The 15,962-nt window shown below is 46.4% G+C and overlaps 1 protein-coding gene across 2 annotated transcripts in view; it reads right to left on the minus strand.

Moving 5' to 3' along the window:
• LOC308529330 (pancreatic lipase-related protein 2-like) overlaps positions 1-15,962 on the minus strand; it is a gene marked incomplete at both ends in the record, with an annotated part of 87,251 nt that overhangs the window by 22,357 nt on the left and 48,932 nt on the right. Inside the window, 3 exons of one of the 2 annotated variants that reach the window (XM_081105377.1) lie at positions 11,547-11,714; positions 13,389-13,500; positions 15,800-15,929. In XM_081105377.1, the coding sequence (XP_080961503.1) occupies positions 11,547-11,714; positions 13,389-13,500; positions 15,800-15,929 (410 nt within the window). Of the gene's footprint in view, positions 1-11,542; positions 11,715-13,388; positions 13,501-15,799; positions 15,930-15,962 lie in introns of those variants that run through there. The other variant, XM_081105376.1, reaches the window with a different exon arrangement.

The raw sequence follows: 15,962 nt of genomic DNA on the forward strand, positions 1-15,962 counted from the left end.
TTTACATTCTAATCATGATCCCATTTTCCTTCCATGGAACATATCCCAGCTGGTAATCATATGTCAGTGACTGTTTGTTTCGACCTTGCCTTGGTATTAGAGTCGCGGTGTGTATGGTCATTTCTGTGTGGCTAGATTAGAACCTAGCACAGCCCCTGGCAGGTACCTTGATCACGGTTGTATCAGGCATTGCTGGAGGTAAGGATGGGACCTTGGAAGCTAATGACTCATGGGCTGGTGAGCTGCGTAACTTCTAGATCTCTCCTGCCTCCCCTTCCCTGCCCTGTTCCCGGGAGGATGCTTCTGTGGCCTCCCTTGGCCTTGCTCTTGGCCCTGTGGTTGTGTTCAGTCAATGGGAGGCTCCTCAGGAAGCTCAGAGGGTAGGAGGAAGGGTTAGAGTATTTCTACCCAGGCTCCCTCCCATCTGTGCTGGGTTGGGCAACTTTGCACTTCTGTCCTGAGGACTGCAGCTTCTCTCAAGCAGCTCCCTCCCATGGCCCCAGCTCCTTCCATGTTCCTATGACAGCTCCCTCCCTCCCTCCCTCCGGGCTTCAGGCCACCAGGATGTCAGAGCTTCCAGCTGCTGCTGAGCCCTGTCCATCTCTGTAAGTAGTCCCTTTGATATGCTCTTTGAGTGGGCCATCTCTTTGCCTCTAGAGCCCCTCACAGGTGCAGCTGGACACTGGACCCCTCTCACCCCCTGAGGGAGGATGTGGGTCAGAGGCCTGGGGTCCCTCTGGGGGATTAGCTAGGCCTTGGGCACCTTCCTTTCCTCACTCCATAACGAGGATTTTGGTCCTTATCAGGGAAGGTTCAGAATTGTGTAATTGTTGGGTGTCTGGTTTTGCTGCCCACATTACACTGAGTGGCCAAATTATTATGCCCACCCCATCAGTACAATGAAGTGAATTAGTTATGCAAATAATAATAATAATAAAACCTTGAGAGTATTTGCTTAGGAAGTTTTCCATATTCAGTATTTTTGGAAGTGCCAATGAAGTACTGATGGGGTGGTCATAATTATCTGGCCGTCAGTGCAGTAGCAGCCAACCTATTCTGTGGTTTGGTTTGCCAAACGTTTAGTACATTATCTCCACATAGTCAGTGGGTCCCATCACCCATGCCCTCCTGGTACCCACCACAGATTAGTCCAGGAATCAGGGAACTGCACACCTGAGTGGCGTTTCCTCTGGTCAACAGCCACCAGCTCCTGCTGGGGTCCTCCCAGGGCAGAGATGTTCACCAGGCTCCTGGACCCCTGTGTCTCCTGGGTGGAAACCAGGAGTCATATCTTTGATGAGAAAAAAAGAACTTTGATGAGAAAAAGAAGTTATATCTTGGTTCTCACTGAGTGAAACTTGGGCTTGCTTTCATGAATGTAGGGAACACACCACAGCCATACCTGTCACCTTAGACCAGTGGAAATCTCACACCTCCTCACACTCAGGACATTCCTTACAAACGATGGAGATGATGCTACTGCGATCACTACTCTGCCATGATTGGGATTCTTAGAGCCACCACACTGTCTGACATGCTGCTGTTCAATACAGGCCTAAAGGAACATGCTATTGCACAAATGGGTTCTTTTTACTGTTTGGTTACCATTTCAATATAATTCATTTCCTCTGTCAGCTCCTGTATTTTATTTTACATTTAAAAACATTATTCTGAGAAGAGGCCCACGTTTTTCCGCAGGCAGCCAGGGAGCCTCTGACACAGAAATGGTTAAGACCCTTGTCCAGGGAAACCACCAAGGAGGGGTGTAAATGTGAGTGTCATACAAGCCAGAACAACCGCCCAAACCCCCCGGGACCTGGGATTGCAGTCTACCTGATTATTGAAAACAGTGTGATAGAAAAATGCTCCTGTGGAAAACATGATACAGTACAGGCAAAAAAAAAAAACAGGCATAACAGCAAACCTATATGTGTACACACACACAAATCCTATTTTTTTTGTGTGTTATTTTTTTTAAAGGGTGGGTAGAGGGAGCTAAACCATAATGCCAACAATGGTTATTTAGATGATGGTGCTATCGGTCATTTTTATTTTCTTTTTTGTGTGTCCCCTCACCACCAATTTTTCACAGGCAACAGCTATCATTAACATAATCAGGAAGAAATGTTATCTTAAGTCCTTATTTCAGCCTGACTGGTGTAGCTCAGTGGTTGAGCATGAACCCATGTACCAGGAAGTCACAGTTTGATTCCTGGTCAGGGCACATGCCTGGGTTGCGGGCTCCATCCCCAGTACAGGGCGTGCAGGAAGCAGCCAATAAATGATTCTCTCCCTTTCCCTTCCTCTCTGAAATCAATAAAAATATTTGTTTAAAAAGAAACCTTATTTGGATTGATTAGGAGATATTTTAATCTTTCAGAGATTGTGCCTTTTCAGAAAAAAAAGTCACATCTCAGCACAAGGTAGCTGGCACTCTCTTCAAAGGGCGGGGGCAAGGCTCAGCGAGTAGTTGGGATATTTTCCAGTTTCCAGAAGCCCTGGGAGCGTGACCCACAAAGTCCCAGAAGAGAAACCAGGAGACAGACCCCTCACCTGCCTGGGCAGGAGCAGTGAGCCTGCCGTCCGGCCTCTCAGACACGAACCACGGGAGGTGTAGCTGCCTAGTCCCCCCCCCCCCCGCCCCCACAACCACAGAGTTTGGGGATCACTGGTCTGGGCTCAAGCTCACTGAGATCTTTGCCCTTGAAATTAAGGGGACCACGACCACAGCAGTTCCTCGAAACTGCCCTCGTGCTAACCTCATCCACGGGGTCACATCATGCATCAAAAAGTAAGCTCCCACTAATTCATCTGATACCAATCTTTACAAAATGGCTCCTGGCCCGGCAGGTGAGACTCATCTGGTTGAGTGTCATTCCCTGTACCAAGAGGTCTCCGGTTCAATTCCTGATCAGGGTACATGCCCAGCTTGCAGGCTCAGCCCCCAGTAGGGGGTGTGTAGGAGGCAGCCAATTGGTGTTGCTATATTTCTCTCTCCCCCTCTCCCTTCCTCTCTTTCTAAACAAATTAATAAGATATTTTAAAAAATAATATATAAGAAAATAAAAAATGGCTCCTGTAAAACACAAGAGAACACCCACCCAATGACAGTTACCAAAGTTGAATAAAGGCGATTTAAAAAATTGATTAATAATATCTAATTCCTCCACAACTTCAAGATTAAGATCACCAGGTTCAATGTGCAAATCTGTAACTCCTTTTGTTGAAACCGTTCTGCATGGCGATTCTTTCCTTAATCTTTATCCTTTTTGTTTCCCCCTAGCCTACAATTGCCAGAGCATTGTCTGTCTGGGCCGGTAGAGAGATGATTTTAGGGGTGGGTAGAGAGATTATTTTAGTGCCCAGCAAATTATCATGATTAGCACAGGCTGCATCCTTAATGAGCTCATTCCTGCCTTGAAGACAATGCCATTACCTGACCAGAGAAAATTCCCTGGGCTGGGAGGGCTGAAGAATCAGAGGGTGCGAACTTGCCTGGTTTCCTTTGATATGAGGGCCTCCTGTCAGGATTGTCTAACTTCCATGGCAATTAAAACGATCCTTCGGGGTCAGCTCTTTCTTCTGGTGTGAAAACTGACAGTTGCCCTGGAGGCTGGAATGTGGGAGGGGATGCACGGTTTTGGGGCCTCACGCCCGCTCCGGGAGTGGTGACTGGCTGGTTCTAAACAGGCTCTCAGCCGTGGCTGTCACTTCGCTCTAGCACCATGGTTTCTACCTCGAATCGGTTCAAGAAAGAAGAGAGTACAAGCAGGAAGCACAAAGGGATAATGAATGTGACAGCCAGTACAATGGAGGGCGGATGCTGAGAGCTGGGCTTCGGTGTCATCACGTCGGTGTGTGCCCCATACCTGCTAACTGTGCTCGATGGGAAACTTAGGCACCCTAAGCTTTAGTTTTCAGTTATAAAATGAGAATACCTTCCTCAGAGGTTGTTTGGGAGGATTAAATGGGGTAATGTTCACAAAGGGTGTGGCTTACCATTTAAATAGATAGATGGATAGATAGATAGATAGACACATAGACACATAGATAGATATAGATTTCAGCGAGGAAAGGAGAGGGAGAGAGAGAGAAACATCCACACCCACAGTGGGGATCGAGCCCGAAACCTGAGCATGTGTCCTGACCGGGAATCAAACCTTGACCTCCTGCTTCATAGGTTGACGCTCAACCACTGAGCCACGCCAGCCTAGCATTTTGCTCACATAAACCTCACAGGCCCTCTGCTTCCTTTTGAGCACAGCTAACAGCCCCAGAAAGGAACAATAAAAAGGCAAACATGAAAAGTTCAATTAAGGCTCAAGACCGGATGCCCTCACCTCTCTGCCCTGCTCCCAGGCCTTGCTCATCAGACCCCATCCCCACCCCAGAATTTCAAAAGTTAGGGTCCTGGCTTCTTTCCCAGGGTCCCATAAGCATTTTACTCTCCCCTCTCTAAAGATGCCAGGTGTCCCCTGGTGCCCGGCCCAGAGGGAGCCCTCCACAGGTGAGCTTCACTGTGGGACGGCCCAGGCAGGCAGAGCCCCATCCGTCCTCTCCTAGACAGCCTCCATCCTCTTCCTAAGTCAGCCCCTTCCCAGAGAAAATACAACACCCCCCACCCCAAAGGCTGACAAGTTCCCAACAAAACCCATGTCCATATGTCGACTCAAACAGGATTTGTCTGGATGCTCCAAAGGCTGAGAGGGAGTATGTACCCCATCTTTCCTGATCAGCCTGGGGTGCCATCAGGATAGGGCACCAGGCACTCCATATCCTAGAGTAGCTGGGCACCCAGTGCCAACATCCTGCAAGCCTTATTTCCTGTATGTGTTCTCGAGAAGGTCACACCAAGGGCAACTCTCCCCAGGCCTCTCCATCTGGCCATGTCACCCCGTGCCCTCCACAGTCCCAGACCCCAGCTCCAATCACTTGTATTTGCCTGGCTGGCATCAGTTACTATGTCCCCGCCTTCTAAATCAGGGATTGAAACGTTTTTCTGCAAAGGGCCAGATACTAGATATTTTAGGCTTTGTGGGCCAGAAGGTCTCTGTGGCAATTCTGCTGTGTTAACAGGAAAGCAGTTCCAGACAATATGGAAATTAGCGAGGGTGGCTGTGTTCCAATAAAGCTTTATTTACAGACATTGACAGTTTAATTTCATGTCATTTTCATGTATCACAAACTATTTTTTTGAATTTAAAAAAAAAACAGTTAAAAATGTGAAGACCATTATTCGCTGGAGGGCTGTGCCCTAACTCACCACCCCCTGCTCCTAACCATGAGTTAACCCATGGGGATGGATGGTCATAAGTGACTCATTTTGAAAGCAAAACGGGTCAAGCAGGTGCCCCCTTGAGAGAGACCCCTTTGGGGGATGTGGGAGACAGAACCCCCCTATGCCCAGGACACAGAGCCATTAGCCCAAACCCACTGGTGAGAGAGAGGACTCGGGGTGAGGTGGAGTGTGGATTAGCCGGGGAAAAAGCCTGCACTCGCTGGAGAGAAGAGGAGAGATTAAGGCCTGGCAGAGGCCTCTCAGACCCGCGTCAGTTACAGTCTAATTTAGATGGAAACGGATGCGTAGAAACGCAATATGGGAACTTGCGCATGAGGCTCTCATCCTTGAGTTGTGAGCCCATAACGAGAGCTTTACCAAGTTCATTCCCTGGGCTTGCAAATAAAGCTGCTTTTGGAAATTTGAATTTGTTGTTTTGCAGATCATTTTGGCTTTGTGAATACCCAAGCTCCATTCCTGATCTGCCTCAAACAAAAACAGAGCATTAAAGTGTGTAAGGTTCAATCAAAGGCTTGCTGGGAGGGCACCATATTAAAATCTCAGAAAAATCAATTCAATTTTTATTTTGAACGTGATTGGTCACAAATAGCGTTCTGATAGATAACACTGATTACACGGTAGCAGGTGTAACTTCTATATACCCAGCTCTACGTCTTTGTCAGAGTCGTCACTAAGGAATTTGGCACGTATGCAGGAGAACAATAAACATCGACTGAAATATACACCAGCTACGTATAGATGGGCGGCTGAAGTGCGAGAAGCTGGCGCACGCTATACTTAGAAGTAATAAGATGTGGTCCCAAGTAGCTTGCGTTTTCAAACAAGAACTCTCTTTATGTTGTCATGGAAAACATCTCATATTCCTGAAGGTCAGGAATGAATGGCACTATTACCATTTAAAGCTAGTAAAAGGAAAAGTAATTTGATGTTCATTTAACATAACATTCTATGAAATAGCTTTGTAAAGTAGTCATTATTTTTCACGAGGGGAGGCTGGGAAGGCAGGGAGATGCCTGGTTTTCCACTGAGGGCTTTGTATTTCACCCTTGTCACTGCTGACCTCTGACTCAGTGGGGGACTGAGGAAGGATGGGGTTTGTGGGGGGACAGGCACAGGCAGGTGCTGCCCTGGTCCTGGGAGCACAGGTAGAAAGAGAGGCAGCTGGGAGTCAAGGCCAGCTCCGCCCCCTTGTGGAGCCCCATTTCACACTCTGAGAATGAGTAAGCCTTAAGGTTAGCAAGTGCCATTTAGACTCTTAGAAGGAGACACGTGTTGGTTCTCAACCCTGGCTATACATGTCCCACAGATTTTTAAAAAATACTGGTGCTGGGCCCCACCCCAGAAATTCATACTGGTCCCTGGTCCTACCTGGGCATGAGGTTTCCTTTGAAAGCTCCCCAGTCAATTCTATTACGCAGCGAGGGTGAGAACCTCTGTTCTATAATTTGCAGTTTGTGTTTTCTTTGTTTGTTTTTTAAAAACGTATTTTTGTTGATTTTTTAGAGAGAGAAGGAAAGGAGAGGGATAGAGAGAAACATCCATGAAAGAGAAACAGATGGATTGGCTGCGTCTGCATGCCCCCTACTGGGGATCAAGTCTGCAACCTGGGCATGTGCCCTGATCAGGAATGGAACTGGTGACCTCTTGGTCCCTGGGTCAACCCTCAAGCACTGAGCCACACTGGCAGTGCTGTTGGGGCCTAGGCAGTCTCGAAGGTCTCAGACAAGGACCTATTTCACTGCAGCAGACCAAGCTTTTGAGTGCTGGACAGTGCTTCCGGAAAGAGAATTGTAGGAAACACAAAGAGGAAGGGAGAATGAAAGAAAATCCCCAGGTACAGAGCCGGCTCTCTGTCCTGCTTGGAAGTAGAGAGGCTCCCCCTAAAGGAAAGGGAGAGCTCCTTTTGCCTCATTCTCAGGACCTTGGGGTGTCACCTCATTCTCTTCGAGCTACCACCACACCTGTCACACAGCCTTTCAGGGAATTGCTAAATGAAGCCATTCCTTAATGCTAAGAATTACATGGTGATGCTCTCACTCCTGCTCAACAGGCGAACCCTGCTCCACCATCCCCGGCCCTGAAAGTGACACCCTCCACCTCACCAGCCTGTCCAACTCCCCGGGTTCCCAGGAGCAAGTGGGCAGGTCGCCCGGGGGTCAGTGGGAGGCCAGGGGCTAGGGCAGAGACCAGGCTAGAAGGCCCACACGCCTCACACATCACAGAGGATGTTAGATGCATTCAAATTTGCAGTAAGAAAATTTTGGAGACCATTTCTATGCCCATCAGCAGGGATGAGCAGACCACATGCATCCCTCGGTGGCATCTGTGAAGCCCCATGAGGATTAAAGAGGCTCTTTCTATACTATCTATAATAATAAAAGCATGATATGCTAATTAAACCGACATCCTTCCCGACCTTCCAGGTGAAGTTGGGGCTGTGAGGGAAGCCTGGGTCCCGAGTGCCTGCTGTTGACCGGAGGGAAGCCAGTGCCAGCAGCCAGGGGAAGGAAGGCCTACTCTTGCACGAATTTCATGCTTTGGGCCTCTAGTTCGACCATAATATCCAAACTATTTTTATAGTGTAAAAAGCAAGGGAAGAACGGTGTTTTGTAGGCTACCAGCTGTGGAAGTGGGGCTGGGGTATATGAGATAGGTGCACACATATTTCTGGAAAAACCTCAAGTTGTTCTTAGGAGAGGAACTGGGGGCCTGGGGGCAAGACTGGTAGAAGTACCTTGTGTAAGAATACTCTCTGGCTCATTTGCTTTGGGTGCCATGTGCAAATTCACGTTTTTAAGGCCCTCACCCTCCAATGGCTCAGAGGTACACGTGCCACCCAGGCTGCTCTTCTATGGGGTCAGCTCCCTCCCCCTAGTTCAGTAGTTCTCATTTTTGGCTGCACATTAGAATCACTTGGGATTCTTTTTAAAATCCTGATTTCTGGGCCTCATCCTCCAGAAATTCTGTTTCTTTGTTACTGATGTTGTGGCCCCACCCCAAAACAAAGAAACAGAATTTCCGGAGGATGAGGCGCTGAACTCAGAATTTTAAAATGATTCCCAGGTGATTCTAATGTGCAGCCAAGGTTGAGAACCACTGCTCTAGGATGTTAACAGCTGGGCAGCCAATACGTGGAAGTAATGATGAGCTTTTCAAACAGGACAGAACTTCATGTTCTACATTAGGACAGGCCACACAGGTGCCCTGAGAAAGATGGTGGCAAAGGACCCTAAGTGGGAGGTTTCAGACATGACCTGCAGCCAACTCGGCACCACCATTTTGTGGTTGTTGTTAATCCTCATCCAAAACCATTTTTTTCATTGATTTTTAGAGAGAGTGAAAGGGAGAGGGAAGGAGAGAGAAAATAACATCCATATGAGAGAGACGCATTGAGGGTTGTCTCCAATAAGCACCCCAACCAAGGTCAGGGATGGAACCTGCAACCGTTGAATGTGCCCTTGACCAGGAATCAAACCTGAGACCCTTTGGTGCACTAACCACTGAGAACACTGGCCAGGGCCTGGGCTCTAGTCTGAAAAATCATTTGCAAAACGTGACCCCAGAACCCAGAACATGGGAAACTAACACCTCAATGTCAACCCGAGGGCATTAACATTTATTACCACAAAGGAACAAGAGAGCACCACATTTTTAAAAATATACTTTAATGATTTTTTGCAGAGTGGAAGGGAGAGGGATAGGGAGTCAGAAACATTGATCAGCTGCCTCCTGCTACTGGGGATGTGCCCACAACCAACTACTGGGGATGTGCCCACAACCAAGGTACCAGCCTTTGGCTGGAATCGAACCTGGGACCCTTCAGTCTGCAGGCCAAACCGGTTAGGACAAGAGCAGCACATTTTTAACAAGGGCGAAGGGTCTGTAACCTTTTTTGTTTCACAGTTTTGCGACTGCAAAAATGATACCTGCGGAGGAGAACATGTTCAGCGTGAGGCTTGGCAGCTTGTGGAAATGTCACCTCAGGTGAGTAAACAGCGTATAGCCAAACACTGGAGTACAGATCTTTTTGACTGAAAGGCTCGGCTCCACCAAGCAGAGTCCATGTGGTTCTTACTAAGCAAAACCACTTAAAGAACACCCTCTCCTCCTGGGGACTTTTAACAAGCTGAAAGTGAATCAGCTGTGTCCGACCACAGATTTTTTTTTTTTTTTCAAAACCTGTGGCTTTGGGTGGGCCTGGCAATGAATTTGGGGACTGGGGTGCCCCAAACTGCCAAGAGGGGACTTTCCCTAGAGTTCAGAATCTGGGAGGTTCTTCATACATTGCTTCTGGGAATGGAAAATGTGCCAGCCTCTTTGGAAAACAGTCTGGCAGTTCTTCTAAAGGTTAAACATAGTAGTTACCACATAACCTAGCAATTCCGCTCCTAGGTATGTACCCAAGAGAAATGAAACATATGTCCACTCAAAAACTTGTACATAAATGTTCATAGCAGCACTATTCATAATAGCCCCAAAGTGGTAACATCCCTGATGTCCATCAACTGCTAAATGGATAAATAAAGGGTGGTATATCCATATAAGAGAATATTTTTTGGCATTAAAAAGGAATAAAGTACTGATACATGTTACAACATGGATGAACCTTGAACATGCTATGCTACGTGAAAAAAAAACAATCAAAAAGGGCTATAAATATTGCCTTTTATATGAAATGTCTAGAATAGGAACATCTATTGAAATAGAAATCAGGTTGCCCAGGGCTGGAGAAAAGGGGTGGGAGGTTATGGGATGATGGCTGATAGGTGTGGGTATTTTGGAAAGGGTGATGAAATGTTCTAAAATTGACTTTAGAAATGATTCCACAACTCTGCACATATACTAAAAATCACTGAAGTATATACTTTAAATGGGTGAACACAGGCTATGAAAATTATCTCTCCATAGAGATGTTGGGAGGGAGGGGGAGGAAAGACCATGGAGGGATGTCACTCCTGAAGAGGGTGAAGGCCGCCCAGTTGGGGCAACAGCCCAGCCATGAGATGCAGGAGACCTGGCCTCCTCCTTTCCTGTGGGCGTCTTTGCTAAAGACGAGACTCCCTCAGGGCTCAGCTTCAGAATGTGGCTCCTTGCAAGGAAGCCCTTATATGGGGTGAGATGTATAGGTGTTTAGAATATATAGGGGTGAGAAAACAAAATCTACCCTCACCTCCACCTAAATGCTATGAAACCCAGACAGTTCCATAATGCATTCCCCAGCCAGGAAATACCGTCCCTCAGCTCCATGGCCTGCTGTGTGAGCTGGGCGGGCACAGTGGCACAATGGCTACATTGGAGGTCAGAGGACTGGGGTCCAAATCCTGGTTGTGCCTCAGGCTCAAGCTCTGCTCTTGAATAGACAAAGTACTGGCACAGCCGCAGTGACCTCTGACCCTTCCAGCACCACGCCCAGGAATCAGGCCTATGACCATGTACTGTCAGCACAGCTAAGTCATGCAGCTGAGAAAGGTCTTCGTATGTGTTTTTGAAAATAGTTTGCAAATACTCTTCCCTGTTGCTTTCCTGGGTGGCCATAGACACGTTATGTGACTCTGCGAACCCCATTCTTCTCATCTTAACATGAGAGCAGTTGAGAGGTGATGGAGTTTCCTTCAGACGCTGACATCTGTTGTTTTGTATCATCTTCTTTTAAGGTCGCCTTTTTTCTTGCCATATTGTAAACACTGTTATGTTCTCTCCCTACTCTCACCAAGTAAGATTTCATCCTCTCAGCAAAAGAAGAGCTTGCCACTGGGAGCTATATCCTCACACAGCCTATATTCCTCTCAGGCCTCAGTTTCCAAACAAAACAATTTGTATGAATAAATGCACCCAATGGAAATAAACCCGAGATTTCCTACAGCTACTGCCTGGGTGCTTTCCTTCTTGTTTGAGATAAAACAGAATCTCCTATTGGCCTGTTTCTCAAACCTATGCCTTTAATTGATGTCTTCCTCAGGTCAAGTTGAATTTGGCTTAAGGAAAACAATGATTGATTTTTAAAGTAAATCAGATGGATAGATGGAAAAATGCAGAGTTGAGCGGAATAGTTGGGTAGATGAATGGCTGCATGAATAAGTGGATAGGTAAGTGGATAAGTGTATGGAGAGAAAGGGATGAAGGAATGGGTGGGTAGAAGGATATCTAGGTGGATGGGTGGGTGATTAAATATATGCATACATGTTTGCAGAGATAGATTAATAAGGAAATAGAGAAAAAAGACTTAGGTGCAATGAATGATACTCACTCAGTCCCATTTTCTCCACTTTGCACTGTGATTTTCGAAGCCCCCAGTTTGTACCAGAACAGGTTTATCCCACGTTTTCTCCAGAGGAATGTAACCTTCTGGATTTTTCCAACGTTGATGTCCACATCAATGTCACGCACATATTTTGTATGTGGTTTGAGGGATCCTCTGCAAACATAGACATAAAGTGTTCTATCAGCTGGATAGATGAATATTAGGGTGATAGCAACCTGTTGTTATTCCAAGCATTGGCTGCTGCTGTTGGCTTTCTGAAATTCCCTTCCCTGCCTCCATACACATCCAGGGACGTTAAAACACAAACGCATCTGTGAAGAACACACCTTTAGAATAATACTGGGTCTAGATTTCCACTGTCTTGATTGGTATCTAGATTGAAGTCAACTACTTGGGCGGCAGGCATATTGACTCTTTGATTTCACTGAAGGACTCCTTATCTTTGTTTAAAGATGCATTTGCTTCTGCCGGGGTCATCTGTGGGCATCTCATATGTAGCATAACAAGTAGTCAAAGACCTTTAACTTAACATGAAAATTATTATGCGAACTTAGTGCAAAAACAGAATCTAATTTTACAGCACAGTTATCCAACACATTTTTACCAAGCTCCTCATATACCCACAAGAGCTAGGAGCTGAGGCTACCATATCAACAGGAAGCTAGCTTCAGGCTTCAGGTGGAACACAGCAGGAGTGGGGGATGGACTGTGTGTGTGGGATGGGAAGTGTGCTGGGCTGCACATCTGGTGCTTTGGCCAGGCGGGGCACGCTGTACTCTCTGTTCCTCGAACACATAGATAGGAAGGTGGTCACTGTACTGATGCTGTACTGTGTTGGGAACAAATTGTGTAAACAAGGCTTTGTAACTAACTTTGTGGTTTTTGCAAATAAAAATGCTGTAACTCCTGTAGTTGGCACTGTAGTTCAGCCTTTGCTTTGGCAGGGTGCTGTAACTGTAGTCGCTGGCCAGCTTAATAAAGGCTCCTTAATCTTGATCTGAGTCCCTGGTGGTCCTCTCCGCGGGTCGCCCCATTACAGAAGGAGTTGCCATATAAATGTGCCTTGTAAAAGGAGAACATGATATTCATAAAAGTTAAGCAGGGCCTGGCTGGTGTCGCTCAGTGGTAGAGTATGGACTCATGAACCAGGAGATCACAGGTCAATTCCTGGTCAGGGCACATGCCCAGGTTGTGGGTTTGATCCCCAGTAGGGGGTGTGCAGGAGGCAGCTGATCAATCATTCTCTCATCATTGATGTTTCTCTCTCTTCCTCTCCCTTCCTTTCTCTGAAATAAAATTAAAAAAAATTAAAAACCAACAATAACAACCCGACAACTTCAGCAGGAAGAAAGCAGTGATTGGCAATCCAGAAGGAGTCAGCCTTTAAAATCGCGAGTCCTTCCTCTCTGGGCCTCCCTCTTCCCCTATGGCAGTGTTGGCGAACCTATGACACGAGTATCAGAGGTGACCCGCAAACTCATTTTTTTGGTTGATTTTTCTTTGTTAAATGGTATTTAAATATATAAAATAAATATCAAAAATATAAGTCTTTGTTTTACTATGGTTGCAAATATCAAAAAATTTCTATATGTGACATGGCACCAGAGTTAAGGAAGGGTTTTTCAAAATGCTGACACGCCGAGCTCAAAAGGTTTGCCATCACCGCCTTATGGGGTGATCGATTTAGATGCTAAGAGACTTCCTTCAACTCTGACATTCTAGGATATAAGGTTCTTATGGCTAGATGTGTATAGAAGTTCATACCCAATATTGTATAAATAATCTATTAGGGAACGTATAGTAATTTCACTTTACTATCAAACTTACTTGAAAATTCCATACTGCTTTGAGTTTCCATTGCTTCCATATAAAGCAATCCTGAAGGACCCACTCCTTGCCTTTTTTCCAGTGAGTGTGACTGATACCCTGTATCTCCAACCTGTGCAAAGAAAAGACACGATCAGTTCAATGAACTCATCTTGTTGGAAAAAAAAAATGACCCATGGGAGCATCCTTTTTCCAAGCTCTGAATCCCCCATGAGTGGGAGGTAAGGCAGAATGTAATGAATGGTTTCCTTCAATGTAGTTGGGGGTCCCAGGAATTCTGATGCTAGGTGGGGTGAGGGACTCAGGGGGAAGTAAATATTGCAGCTCAGCAGAATCTCTTGCCAACCCAGCCAGGTATGTTTTCAGATGTATGGAGGGCAGCTGGTTACTATACCCCGGTACCCAGGTGCCCACCACTGACTGTACCAGAAAGACCACTGGGAGAGGGAAACGTCTGGGCTCCAACATTTGGATAAATCACTTACTGTTGCCTTCTTTGGTTTTACTTTTGATATTTTCCCATGCCATGGACATATTGTCAATGGGAAAACAACACAGATAATTAAAAAAAAAAAAGAATAAACATTTCTCAGTGCTCTGTCCACCTGCCCTCCATCTCAGGGTCTCCCCAGTCTGGTCTGTAGACTTAACCAAGCCCAGCGGGGTGATTTGCTGCCCGGGGACAATGGCATTGTCTGGAGATGTTGTTGATTGTCACACCCAGGGAATGGGGTGGGTGGGTGCAGGGTTACTGGCATCTCGCTGTTAGCGGCCATGGATTTGCTAAACATACTGCAATGCACAGGACAGCCCCCCTGTAACAAGTGATCCAGTCCCGGATTCCAGTAGAGCTGAGGTTGGGATACCCCTGACCTAGAGCTCTCTATGAGCATTTACACACACATATATGACTGTATAAAACGTTAGGCTTTTGCCTGTATGGTGTGGCTCAATGGGTCAGTGTTGACCCGTGAATCAGGAGGTCATGGTTCGGTTCTTGGTCATGGCACAAGTCCAAGTTTCAGGCTCGATGCCCAGTAGGGTTGTGCCAATCAATGATTCCCTCTCATCAGTGATGTTCCAATTTTTTCCTCCCTCTCCCTTCCTCTTTGAAATCTAAAAAAATATATGTTATAATACATAGGCTTTTTCCCCTTCCGTAAAGAGGATGCACTGCTCTTCTCTATTCTCTCCATCCATCCCCACGCCAGACTGAGTCACCGCCCTTCCCTGTCCTGTCCTGTGCTCCATAAGGTCGGCTTCACCAGGGGTCATTTCCGCTGGCTTTCTCTTGGGTTCAGCCCATCAGAGGCTTGTAAGGAGGCCAGCGGCAGGAGGAGGGAGATGAGGTGCTTGCTCCCCTGCAGCCTCCTTGCTCTAGTACCAGGTTCTGGCAGTAGCTGCCTTCACCCCATTCCTGGCGCCCCGCAGCCACTAGATTCTGGGCGCCTCAGCATCCCTCGTTTGTTCTTTCAACCCTGTCCCCTCCTCCAAAAGCGGGCCCTCCAGTGAGGTCTCCTCATTGAACCACTAGAATGAGCTCTGTCTTCTGCAGAGACCCTGACTGGAACAGGATATATTCCGTGATGGTTTGCTATTTGCCTTTTTACTTAATATGCCTTAGAGGTTTTCTAGATCCTTCCTTGAATGGTTACATACAGGATGTGGTTGTTTAACAAGTGGAGGATATCTAGCTTTCTGCCTGTGTTCTTTTGGTATTAAAATTAGTGCTGCGGTGGACATCCTTGAATACCTTCTCCCGCGCACATGCAAGCATTTTCCTAAGGTGCATTCTGACTTAAAAAAATATGCTTGCAAGACTTTATAGATACTCCCATCTGTTATCATTTACGTTAAGTGTCGCAAATATTTGATGAAATACTGTGTGTAAACAGTGTTTTGTAAAGTGCTGCATAAATGTTTTTCAATGTAAAACTCCCTTTGAAAATAAATGCTCTTCTCTTCAGCCATCATGTAATATTAATTATAACAAATAAATCTTGATGCTTTTTCTATCTTCTTTTTAAGTGAGAAGCTGGGCAAAATAACACAACAAACCATAGCATACTTACCTGTGTGTAAACAGGGGGACTAGCATGGTGGGTAATCACGGGGTGCCTTTGCCCCATCTTGCCTTCTTCTATTAATGGATCCGTCCTTCCTGCCACAGGGTTGGGTGGACATGTGACCAGCCAGGGCCATTCACGGTCGACCTACTCCACTGGTCAGGATTATTGGTTAAAGGGGTGAATGTGAGAGGCAAGACAAATGCCATTCTACCGTCCTTCCATCATCATTTAAGCTGGCTGGTGTTGAGTTTCTAGCCATTGCTACCAAGGGTCCTAACTAACAAGGTTGACACACCTTTTAAAATCATTTGCAGCTTTTAAATGCGTACAATGGAAACTTACGAGCAAAGTTACCACTCGCTCCTGTGTTCAGGAAAAACGTTTGTCCCACGGCGCTGGTGTTCCCCTGAAATTGGTCAGCATAGTGCCCCATTTTGGGACATCCTGTGACTGGACAAGGAAAACAGCCATTCTAGTGGAAAAACAAAAATTTGTCTGTGAGTGG

The sequence above is a fragment of the Myotis nattereri genome (assembly GCF_964212035.1).
Source record: "Myotis nattereri genome assembly, chromosome: 13".
Classification (NCBI taxonomy): Eukaryota; Metazoa; Chordata; class Mammalia; order Chiroptera; family Vespertilionidae; genus Myotis; species Myotis nattereri.